The 12,754-nt window shown below is 32.9% G+C and overlaps 2 protein-coding genes across 2 annotated transcripts; one reads left to right on the top strand and one right to left on the bottom strand.

Annotated features, from left to right (window-relative positions):
- Positions 1–6,911: 6,911 nt before the first annotated feature.
- On the bottom strand, positions 6,912–7,918 carry LOC105253823 (E3 ubiquitin-protein ligase RNF181). The gene is made up of 2 exons (XM_011262123.3): positions 7,415–7,918; positions 6,912–7,249 (listed from the first exon to the last, which is right to left on the bottom strand). Exons 1-2 carry the CDS (start codon positions 7,718–7,720, stop codon positions 7,115–7,117), a joined length of 441 nt encoding a protein of 146 aa, XP_011260425.1. The 5' UTR covers positions 7,721–7,918; the 3' UTR covers positions 6,912–7,114.
- Positions 7,919–8,639: 721 nt separating this feature from the next.
- LOC105253821 (carboxypeptidase Q) lies at positions 8,640–12,623 on the top strand. Its single transcript, XM_011262122.3, has 7 exons — positions 8,640–8,769; positions 9,117–9,478; positions 10,301–10,451; positions 10,540–10,789; positions 10,883–11,123; positions 11,777–11,959; positions 12,182–12,623. Exons 1-7 carry the CDS (start codon positions 8,767–8,769, stop codon positions 12,462–12,464), a joined length of 1,473 nt encoding a protein of 490 aa, XP_011260424.1. The 5' UTR covers positions 8,640–8,766; the 3' UTR covers positions 12,465–12,623.
- The last annotated feature ends 131 nt before the right edge of the window (positions 12,624–12,754 follow it).

The raw sequence follows: 12,754 nt of genomic DNA, 5'->3' as shown, positions 1-12,754 counted from the left end.
TTTTAGGACGAACAGACAAAACGCGAGCATAATGTAAAACGATTCCTTGCACGCGTTCATCGTTGTCGATGGGTCACGCCGCCGCGCTCGATAACGATCGGCCCGGCAATTGTCGTTCATTAGGAGACGATATAAGTCTAATTATATGAAATCACGACGGTGCGCGCATCACGCGCATCGCGAGACTGATTTTAACGCTCGCTTTTGCAGACATTTCGGAAACAGTGCAATTATGACTTAATAAAAGTCTACGGATCTAGTCAGATTGGGGAAAGGGGGGAGGGGAAGAAAAAGCGCGCGGAATTTTTAATGATCTCTAGTCAGGACACGTCGTTTCTGAGTTCGTTTGGAAAAAACGATCAATTGTATTGGACATGATATAAACACACCCGCGCGCGAGCAAATCTTTGAAAATAATTGCTACACATATACATATATATACATACATACATATATATATATATATATATGTATATGTATATATGTATTAATATATACATATAGTTTAGGTGTCCTTACGAAAGTGCAAAGATTAATATATCGTGCGGCGGTCGATGTGAAAAATGCGTATATCGGTGCTTTATCACTACATGAAAGAAAAAAAAATCGATACATATACGAGTGCGATTCATTATTGTATAACGTTCCTTTCCGTTCTTCACCGTTGCTGTGCTTAAACAGCGGAAAAACAGCGTCCGCAAATCGCTAGTTACTACTTGCTACGCACCCTCTTCGAAGACGGCGTGTCCGATCGATCGTGTCGGGCATGACGTTTCATTTGCGTTCTCGGACTTGTGTGGATTTGTTTTCGACCGCCGTAGATTACTCTGAGGACGATCCGACTGCATCCCGTACTCGAGGCTAAAACTGTAGAATTTTTTAACTGTACTTGCGACTATAACCCTAACCTGTATATTTTTACATATTGAATATAGGGTGGCGAAATTTGCGTGAAGGCCGACGCGCGATCGAGAAAGGCGCGGATGAGAATCGAAATATATAAAGAAGAAAAAGAGGAGAGGCACACGCGCGCGCGAGAATATAACATAAAGACGAATATACACGCATAATTAAAACTTAATAAAAGTACGCGCGTAACTCATACATACACGCTCATTTACACATGTACACACATACTTGAGCGCGACATGACAAGTATTCTCGAGCCTTGAGGGAGAAAGATATTATATACAGGTCGTAAGAGATGAAATCAGTTTTATTGTTGATTTCGGCGTGGCATACAATAAAATTTTGTAATCGGCGGTTCCGGGTTCGCACTTTCGCCCCCGGAGCCCGAGAGAACGTTGCGTAGTATAATCAAACACCGATATATAATGTGAGTTTTTCCCCGACCAGATCGGGCGACTCTCGGGGCGATCAGGATCACCGAGAGTGATTAGTGACGATGAAATGCTTGAGCGACAAACGCTTTTTTCTTCGGATCAGTAAAATCGAATCTGTGAAGAGAGGATTGGAGGGTGGAGAGAGCAAACCAAGAAATCCTCCGTCGGTGATCCTGAGAATGCCCCGTGATGCTCGCCGCAACGCGTCGGAGGAAGATATCTGTACATAGAGGAAATGCAACATAGCACAGGGTGTACGTACATGCCGGTGCACACGTAATGTCCTATATAGCGGAAATACTAACTATGATAGTGCATGAAAATAATAAGACGTTCGCAGCAGGCGCGGCGATTGATAGTGGAAGAGCTTCGCCCCTTTTCCCCTTCACGATGAATCTCGCCCTCGCAAGTATTATCCTCGAAACGAAAGAGACCGTCGCTCCATATTAATTGACGATTTACGATCGCTATGCTCGCACTTTTCATGACGAAACGGAACAAAGGCGTTAAGCGGCGTGAAAGATAGAGATAGAGAAAGAGAGAGAGAGAAAATGGAAAAAAATGATGAGATTGTATTTTTGGGTTTATTCCCAAATTAGATTCAAATTGGATTTTTTTAATTTTTATTGTTTAAGAGTGATTCTTGCTGATAACAATGCAGGGCATGTGCATTAATAGTTTAACTGACTACTTAGTTGGAGTATTTTTATTCTATTTTTTGTTCCATTGTTTTAATGTTTTTTCGACAAATATAAAGATACGCTATATTTATAAGTTTTATATGTACAATTATAGATTAATTTTCTATTTCGATAATATATTCTGCTATAAAACGATAGGTTTACAAAAGAAACTTCTTGCTTAATTTTAATTATGAAGGAACATTACAATAATTATATTTATTACAAAACAGTATTAACATTTATAGTTCGATAATGCGTTATAAGCAAAAGTGCAAAATTTATGGATTGAATTCCGATGAGATGGTTGATTTATTACTATATTATTAAGATTATTATTATTGTTTCATTATAATTGCGTATTATTATTATCACTATTATACTAGTGCAACTGTCGTTATTACTTCTATTACTGATATTACCAGTACCAAATAACGATTATTGTAATTATTTATTCGTGATAATTGAAGGATACTGGATCTTAAACATAAAACTTAGTGAAACTTTATAAATCTGTGCATAGATTGTGGTGGGAAGAAAAAGCGATAATTTATTTGTAAAACATAACGAATTCGATCTGATTGCGAGCGTATGTCAAGAGAACAAATGATCGATGCCACGTAGATGAAAAATAATCGGTAGTGCGAGATGCGACAGAGCATTTATTAGCATATCAGCGTGTTGAGCTTAGAGAGGCGCGCGGAACAATAAGACCACGCGTGATAATAATATTACAAATAGTACGTGTATGCGTTTAGAGAGTAAAAACGAGAGAAGCATTTTGAGTGAACGTGTGATGGCTCGCGAATGTTTCAGACAAGCGAGAAATGTTGTATCAAACGTTCCTTCGTCGGTTGCGATGCTATCGACGCTGTTGAATTACATATATCGATGATCGTTACAATAGTATGCGTGCAATTACATTAGCTTGATCTGTAATAAAAAAGAGAACGATATACTATCGTTACTAGAGACTACTTACGCTAATGCAAACTATTAATGTCGGGTCAACAATATGTCGTCTAATGCAATTTGCGCATAAAATTAGCACGGAAACGAGCCTAGAGAATAATTAAACGCAAGAATACACGAATATCACACGCGACAGCATGTAAAGTGAATTAACGGAGGAATTTGCATATAGAAAACATATTGTTGCATCAACGATTCATGTGCATCACTGCAGTGTCGGTAGCATCGAACGACCCATGGCGTCTACGCGGATAGTATCGCGCACGCAAATATGTGAAAACAAAGTGTACTTGCGTAATGAGGAGCGAAAGGAACGCTTTGTGCGAAAGGACCGAAGTCTCCGAAACTTCACTGAGGCTTTTATCGGCAGAATTTTTCGTCGCGCGAGCGACACGATAAGAGTCGTGACGAACGTCACGAAGCATGTATACTGCAAAGTTGCAACGCGTATTATTCGCGAATTCGATGAACGTCGAGAAATTCCGCCGACGCGTGTAAAAAAATAAATAGTTATTTATAAAAGTCACTCTAATATCGAGGGCGAGAGAGGAGGGGTGAGGGATGATAGCGCGAGGGGCGCGACGCAGGGGCGGGAATAGTGCGCGAACGGAAGATATGCCATTTTGAATTATTATTTTCATAAGGAACGTGTAATATAAAATATAATATATAATATATCAATATAGACGAATTAACAGCATCATCGAGACTTATGATCGCGACAGTGATGATGGTTAATATTATTATTATTGCTATTATTATGGTTATTGATTATGATTATTATGGAATGACGATGATTATTATATAACGGGGAGGAGAAGAAGCTAATGCAGTATATATATATTTATATATATAAATATATATATAAATAAATAAAAGTAATTACACTTAACACTTACGTTAGGAAGCTAGATACATACATTTGATGCAAGCGAGAAAATGAAGTAACCCATGCGTTCGACGATAAGTCTAAGTGACATGAATTAACGTCGTACATTTCTATATCAAGATAAATCACGGGGACGTATATAAAGGACTAGCATTTTTTAGCGAACGTCGTGGATACGCGCATCTCGTCAAAAATTACGCGATACGAAATGGTCAAGTATCTACGAGAAACGCTTAAATACTTGATCGAGTTACCTATGTAAATCTTTCCCTATATTTAAAGACACGTAAGTTGTTGTATTACTTCGTACTGTGTTAGATTTCGCGTTTCATTTTTCCCTCGCGGATATATTTTTCGTGACGATATCGAACCAAGGCAAATTTTCTCGAAGTAATATCATGTCGTGTCAAACTTGACCAGTATCGACGAAAGGACGAAAAAGAGACGTTTCCCGACGTTCGTGCATTTTCGCGCCACGGACGTGTTCCCGTATTCGAACGTAAATTTGATGATTTGTTCCTCCGTTCGTTTTTTGTCTTACATGAACGCCGAGCCGAAAGTTCTCTGTACGACGTACCTTATCCCACTTGAAGCTCGCATACAGATTACATAACTAGCTATTACGGACATGGCCATTAGCAGAGAAGTGTACCATTCAGATAGTTTATCATTAATGAAACGGTAATCATCATAGGTATATATTAACGACATTATTTATATTATTACGCATATTATATATAAATTATTGATAACAGATACTAATCCCCCCTAGGGTGAAATATTACAAGGGGGGAAGGGATGGGAAAGGGGGAGGGGGGAAAACTACGAAAGGGTCGTGCCCACGTGGGCGCGACGGCGGCGGTGCGTCATTTTTTTCGGAATGACGTCACCGACACGAGAGTGAAAAAAAAAGATAATGAATAAACCGCCAATTACTTTAACTTCGACAGTACTATTATTTGTATATGCCGAACGATTATGCCGTTTTCAGCGCAACATATTTTGGCAATTCTCTTTGGTGGTATGGTTCACATGGTAGCGATCGCGTTACGGTGAGAGAGAGACAGAGCGAGAGCGAGAGAGAGAAAGAGAGAGAGAGCGAAAGAGAGAGAGAAAGCGAGAAAGAGAGCGAAAGACGATGGAGAAACCGGAGAGAGGGAGAGAAAGAGGAATAAAAGAATAAAACAAACGAACAAAATAAAAATCAGAAGTTTCTATACTTTTTACGGAGATTGTTATAGTCTAAGCGCACACTGATCAAGGCATTCGTCGCTCGGCAAAAAAAGCATAATACAATTATTAATATAAAATTTATAACAGAAATAAAATAAATGAAGTTAATAAATATGTACACTGTATAATAAACATTATTTCCTATTAATAATTCATGTCTCTTTATTCAATCAACTGTCACATATATCACAAATGAATATTAATATGTAATTTTATTATATAATTTTATTTTATATACATTGCATGTAAAATATATAAATTTCTTCTATATATACATATATATATATATATATATATATATATATATATATATAATATTAAACTCTTGAAGGTCGCCAGTAAATAAAATACAAGAAGTTATTAAAAACGATCACACTGGCAAATTTTATAGTGAATCACGACGTTTCGATCATGGTTTTGGTCCTTTTCGAGTGAACTACAAAAAATTATTTCCAGTATTACACAAAAAATAAATTACATTGATTTTGAAATAAAAAATGAGCGGCAAGTTAAATACATACAATAATTTAGTTAACTATTCTATCGTGAGAAATAAGGAAATCACTTCGTCAAGATTGTCATGTCAACCATCTCCATCAACACACAGAGAAAGACTAGACAACCTTTATTAGTCTATCATAAATATTGTTTAAATTTTCAGTGTTCTTTTGTAAGTTGATCGTGTTGTCAAACATTTTTATAAAAAACATTTCGGCGATTTCTCTCTTTCTCACGTATTTCTCATTATGTAAAATAACTGGTAATGACCAATCGAAGTCATGATTAAATTCAACTTTATGTTTACTGATAACAGAAAAATTACTTTCGTGCACTTTTATGTTGTTGCGATATTCTTTTACACGAGTGCTTACATGTCTTTTTGTTTGGCCAATATATGACTTGTTACAATTTTTGCAGTCTAATTTATAATTTAATCATGACTTCGATTGATCATTACCAGTTATTTTACATAATGAGAAACACGTGAGAAAGAGAGAAATCGCCGAAATGTTTTTTATAAAAAAGTTTGACAACACGATCAACTTACAAAAGGACACTGAAAATTTAAACAATATTTATGATAGACTAATAAAGGTTGTCTAGTCTTTCTCTGTGTGTTGATGGAGATGGTTGACATGACTTCCGTCCTGTTATTAGTAGGCAGCCTGTCTTTACCACGTTTAATTAATGCGTTGAGTTTTTTTAGGCACATTGTAGACGACATTAAGACCTACATTTTTAAAAACGCGATCAATTTCACTACTCAAGCCTTCCACAATCGGCAAGGAGATGTACGAGGATGTAACTGCATTGTCGGATTCATTGTCCATATTTGCGTTATCACGGTGTTTTAAAAAATATAATCTTTTTTGTACATAGCGGTTAATAATATGATTTGGAAAGCAATTGTTGGAAAGAATCTGCTTAACGATGTCAATATTTTTGGAATGAAATCGAGTGTCTGCCAATAAAATGGCGTGGTCAACAAGATTGTAAATGGTGTTCATTTTATATTGGAACGGATGTTTAGAATAAAAATTAGTATATCTATTGGAACAGGTGGGTTTCCTGTACCAATCAGTCAAAAGACGACCATCCGATCGGATAACAATCGTGTCAAGAAAACTGATACAAGAATCAGACTCGGTTTCATGCGTAAATGCTAAGCTTTGATGGTAATTATTAAAGGTCGATTTTATTTATATATATATATGTTTTTTCTTTATATACATTTTGCAATTATAAAACTCTAATTTAACATAAAACTTTAATTATATTTCTTTATATTAATAAACGGTAAGTACATATCTTTTTAATACACGAATGTAACGAATTGATTGTATACATTATTGATATTTTCATCTTTTCCAACTATCAGTAATACAAGGCGCTTGCTGACGAGTGATATTCTTAATATAATCTTACAGAATACAAGATTAAAGATAATTTTTCCTTATATATTTGTATATTTTTGGTACGAAAAAGTTATATATTTCCTACGTAAACATAGAATTATGTAGATATTCCAAGTCTTTCTCTCTCTCTACCGCCCGCTTCTTCTCTTTTCTGTACATTTCATATTCTTCATCGTCTGTCGGCAATTCGTATCGGCAGAGTGGACACGAATTAGTCTGAAAGTATACATAGTTTTAACATAAAATATATGCACAACAAACATTTATACATATATTAAATTTGTTTAATTTTTATTTAATTCTTTTATTTATTTAACTTTAATGTAATTGAAAATTGTTTCTTACATATTAACTATTCATATATTATAAAACTGATCATACTTTTTCTAACCAGGGCAAAATACACTCTTGATGAAACACATGATGACAGGGCATCGATTTCGCTTTATCGTTCACCTCGAATTCTTTCAAGCAAACTGGACACTGTTTAGTCTCACTGGGTTCAATCTTAATTTCTGGCAAAGTTTCCACTGCATTTTTTGACGCTGGCGGTGGAAGTTTTGCGTCCTCTCCAAGTAATTCCCACATGCCATAATCTCGTAAGAACCGTGCCATTTGAATGAGATGATTCGGCGCCTCTCCGTCATCTAAAGGCGTCCAACCCATTTCCTCAAAATAATCAGACATATCGTCGAAATTACAATAGAAGCTGTTTTGTACGTGAAACTATAAATTCGTGTTCACACTTTTAGTAATAAATAATAATTTTTTTTATCTTTGATGTTTACAATCTTCACTTTGCGGATATGTTCGTATTATTGTTCAATTAACACACATTATGCGCAACAATCTGTCAAAAACCTCAAGTCATACTGATTGTGAGAAGTAGTCACAGTTTGGAGCAGAGATCACGAGCATGTTAGAAAGACGTCATTCAACCAAACCAGTTCAGAACGGAAATTACTGCAACTACATTGAACTTTAGTCAATACTAAGGTAAGCATAAATTCATATTAGTTTTATATTTTAACTTTAGATGTTATAATTTACAGAAGTTTCATTTAAAATAAATCTTAAAATGAAAAAAAGAATATATTTCTAATTATTAGAAAGAAAAAACATTTTTTGTCATTTTTGTGTGGCACCCGTTATAACCATAGTCTGATAAAGCAACTTTTCAAAGTAAAACTTTTTTGAGTCTTACTCTACAAACACTGTTGATATGTATTGAAACTCTATTGAAATTCTGAAAATTTAATGTTTATTTTCAATTTGATATATTATTCAATAAAGTTAATTCGAAACTGGCTACATGTTAAGCTTAATCTGTGAGATATTAATGCAAAAGTTAGTTAATATCAATATTTTTACATTTATATTAATTTATATAAATCAAAATTAATTTAATTAAGTTAATGTTTGCAGATATTAACTATACTTTTTTTATTAAAGTTATAACACGGCTTATGATATTTAGGTTTATGACATATTTCAAAACTTTTTACACCATTCAATGAAGTATGATTATAATCTTCGTTATGAAGATAATCATGGATTCTACTTTATCTGCTTTATCTTTATATGTATATCCAGCAACATGCTCGAGCAATCATTAGAACCTATGTGGACGTCTGTGAATTGACATCTTTTTATTGCGTCGCGCGAGAGAACACTTTTCATAAAGTATTTTGTTATGGGTGTCTGATTTTCACATACATATTGAGCAACGTATTATGGTAAGAATTTTATATTTTATTAAAAATTAATATGTATAAATTTCATAACTTAACACCAAATTTTCAACAATTATCTGCCAAAATTATTGTACGAAATAAAAATATAATACTGATTATTATGTCAAATATCGAAGTTATATTTTAATTTATAAACGTCATATTTATAATTTAATTTCCTATATTAATCATATTAATTAAATTATATTATATAATATAATATTATATAAAAGAAATAAGTTATATAAAGTAAGATAAGGAAGATAAGATATGCGATTTTTAATACATATAACGTTTAACTTTTAATTGTAACTTTTAATTTTAATTGAAGCACGACATTTATTGCACAGGAAAATCAGGTTTCAATGATGTGGTGCATAAAAAAGTTTATCTTTGTATGGTTGCTATGCTTCCGTTCATTGATAATGTCAAGTGATATTAAGAGTGAACAAACTTGTCATTTGTCAAATACTTTAATTGAAGAAATAGACTCCTATGCGCCGATAGTACAAAGAATAATTAATGAGACAATCCAAGGTTCCTTCAAAGGAAATACGTGGCAAGATTTGGCAATTTTTGTTGATAAATTTGGCCCAAGATTCACTGGTACGCAAGTGCTCGAGGATGCTATTGATTATGTGCTCAACAAATCTATTAGCTTCGGTTTAGAAAATGTACATGGTGAACCGGTTACTGTACCACGTTGGGTCAGGTACAAAATTATCAAATAATTTAAATTTAAATTATAAATTATAAATTATTATTCAATGTATTAATTTTTTGATAATTATTTACTTATACCGCCTCCCGATTTCAATAATTCTCACATGTTATCAAGATCATCACTTTGAGTACTAATGTTGTGAAGATTTTAGTCGGCGAACATTGTTTATTAAAAAATTATAAACAAAATATGTCTAATGAATAATATATAATTTTATGATATCGTATATAAACTTTGTGTTCATATATAAACTTTGTGTTCGTTTGTTTACCTTTCTTATATTGAAATCAGATAGTGGAACAATGATAGGCTTCTATGTTTTTGATATTTCTTATGACTTTGAAAATATTTAAGAAAAGGTGAGTTACTACAAGACAGATTGTTGTACAGTTAACCTGAAGTTCTACGAGTTTCTCGCTTTAACAACAAAATATAATGAGTTATTACACTATTTGTGCGCGAAAAATGTTACATTTGTAACTTTCTATGTAAAGTGTATTCGGCATTACAAACACGGGTTGGATTAGATTATATTTTCTGAAAGTGAAACTCCTACAGGGGGATGATCCACGCATGTATTTTCCAAGATGAAGTAAAGTTCGCTTAATTTTGACCTCCATTAAAAGTAAATGTTTATATCTTTTTAATAAACAATGACCGCCGAATAAACCTTCACAATATTAGTCAGAGCGATGATCTTGATAACATATGTGAGAATTTATTGAAATCGGGAGGTGATCCGTATAAGTAAATAATTACCATCTCATAATAATATAAAAGAAAAATATAGTCATTATAATACATTTTCAGGGGTTCAGAATCTGCGACTTTATTGCAACCAAGACACAAAGATTTGGCGTTATTAGGACTAGGTTACAGTGTTGGTACTCCAGAAGAAGGTATAACTGCTAATGCTGTGGTGGTGAATAGTTTTAAAGAACTTAAAAAAAGGGCGAAAGAGGTAAATTGAATAAATAAAAAGAGACGATACATATACGTATTTTTATATATATGTGCGATTGTAATACAATGAATTTCGATTATATCAGATTCCAGGGAAAATTGTTGTATACAATGAAAAATTCATCTCGTATGGGGAAACTGTGGAATATAGAAGCTCGGGTGCTACGAGAGCCGCTGAATTGGGAGCTATGGCTGTCTTGATTCGATCGGTGACACCATTTTCATTGTATACTCCGCATACTGGTATGATGAGCTACGGAGAGAACGTTACTAAAATCCCAGCTGCTTGCATAACTATCGAAGACGCAACTCTTTTACAAAGAATGTCAGATCGAGGTAATGGAAAAACTTGTTTTAATTTCAAACAGAGACAATCTATATAATAACAATAGCTTATGTATAAATTAATATTTTTAAATTTTTATCTAGGTGAAACAATAGTAATAAATCTGAAAATGCAAGCGAGAAGATATCCTGATACACAATCACGTAACGTTATAGCTGATATCACCGGTTCTAGCATTCCTGAAAAAACAGTTGTCGTTTCTGGACATATAGATAGTTGGGATGTTGGACAAGGTGCAATGGACGATGGAGCCGGCAGTTTTGTATCTTGGAATGCTTTAAAATTATTAAAGCATCTGGGCATTCGGGCGCGAAGAACGATAAGGTGATTCGAAATACAGAAAATATAGTATATGATTAAATATATATATATATATATATATATATATATATATATAAAATATACATATAAGGTAAAACGCATTAAATGGAAAAAATTAATATTTCTACAATTAGATAATATATCAAAAATGTTATTAAATAAAATTGAAATATTTTAGAAAATATATCTTTCGAATATATTTATTCTTTTCTATGCATTTTCTGACAAAGAAAAACTTGTCACATCAAATTTTTTTTTAAGTAAAAGTATATTTTTAGTATGCATATATATTCAAATGATTACAACGTATGCGTATTACTATATGTAGTTCATTCAATGCTAATCAAAGTCACAAACAGAGAAATTGTAATTGTATTCCTGACCTCAAAATCTGTTTGACTTTATATTATATAAGAAAAGAATATATATTTGAAAAATATGTGTTCTCTCTAAAACATTATAATTTTGTCTAATTACATTTTCTACATTTCATCAATATCTTTAAACATGTCCATATTTTACCCATTTTCTATATAATATTATAAAAATCAGTGGTAAAATCCGTTATACTGTCTATTTTAAGGATAAATATTTTGTTATATAAGTATTTTGCTTTTTACATAAATTTTGTCATCAATTATTTATATATTATGCAGAATGATAATGTGGACTTCCGAAGAACTTGGCATTATCGGAGCTAATTATTATATACAGAATCACACGCTGGAAAATAAAAATTTGCAATTCGTGATGGAATCCGACACAGGCACATTCATTCCTCAAGGCCTCAAATTCAGTGGAAACAAACTAGTTGAATGTATACTTCAAAGAATAATGCTGTCAGTTTTCCCATAAATTTTTATAATATTTTTATTTCCGCCCGATTTCTTGCAATCCAAGTTTTTGATTTGGATAAATCTAATAATTCTTCGCTCATTTTTAAAGTATTATTCGAAGTTTTTAAAGTTCACCAATTTTTAAAAATAATAAGATTATTGTTTTATATAAAAAACATTATTTACAATGAACCATGTACATAAAATCTTTTAATCGTTTCTTAGATTGTTGGCTCCATTGGGTAACATGAAATTGGATAGTCCCTGCGATGGACCTGATATAGAATCCTGGATAAATGCTGGAATACCAGGCGGTAGTCTATGGACGCGAGACGAAAAGTACTTCTACTATCATCATACGAATGCAGACACCATGTTAGCGGAAAATCCAAAAGCTCTGGATATGAATACAGCCATATTTGCAGCAGTATCATTCGTTTTAGCAGATATCAGCGTTGATCTACCTCACAATTATACTTCTGAAAATGTCTTTATAAAATCACCTTGACGTGTATGTATGATTACGATCGTACATGTTTATGACTGTTTTATTTCAAATATACCTATATATACAATTGTATAATACAAATAATTAGGGCGTACTCTATAATGTTAATAATTTAAAATCTTTAAAAGCGCGAAAATACAAATAAGCTTTTCCGAATCATTTTTTCTCTGCGTTTAAAGAATTTATTAAAAGATTATCGATTCAAAATTTATTGCATATCAATTTATTATATATCTCTCTACTTCCTATAATACAAAAATTCTATAATTAATAGAGCATATATATATTCT

The sequence above is a fragment of the Camponotus floridanus genome, unplaced genomic scaffold, assembly GCF_003227725.1.
Source record: "Camponotus floridanus strain SB8 unplaced genomic scaffold, Cflo_v7.5 scaffold55, whole genome shotgun sequence".
Lineage (NCBI taxonomy): Eukaryota > Metazoa > Arthropoda > Insecta > Hymenoptera > Formicidae > Camponotus > Camponotus floridanus.
This window is presented reverse-complemented; position numbering and strand designations above follow the sequence as displayed.

Coding starts and splice junctions, on each gene's coding strand:
- LOC105253823 (XM_011262123.3), bottom strand. CDS start 7,720: ATGTCTGATTATTTTGAGGAAATGGGTTGGACGCCTTTAGATGACGGA. Junction 7,250..7,414: donor TTTTGCCCTGGTTAGAAAAA/GTATGATCAGTT, acceptor GTATACTTTCAG/ACTAATTCGTGTCCACTCTG.
- LOC105253821 (XM_011262122.3), top strand. Junction 9,479..10,300: donor ACTGTACCACGTTGGGTCAG/GTACAAAATTAT, acceptor ATACATTTTCAG/GGGTTCAGAATCTGCGACTT. Junction 10,790..10,882: donor ACAAAGAATGTCAGATCGAG/GTAATGGAAAAA, acceptor ATTTTTATCTAG/GTGAAACAATAGTAATAAAT.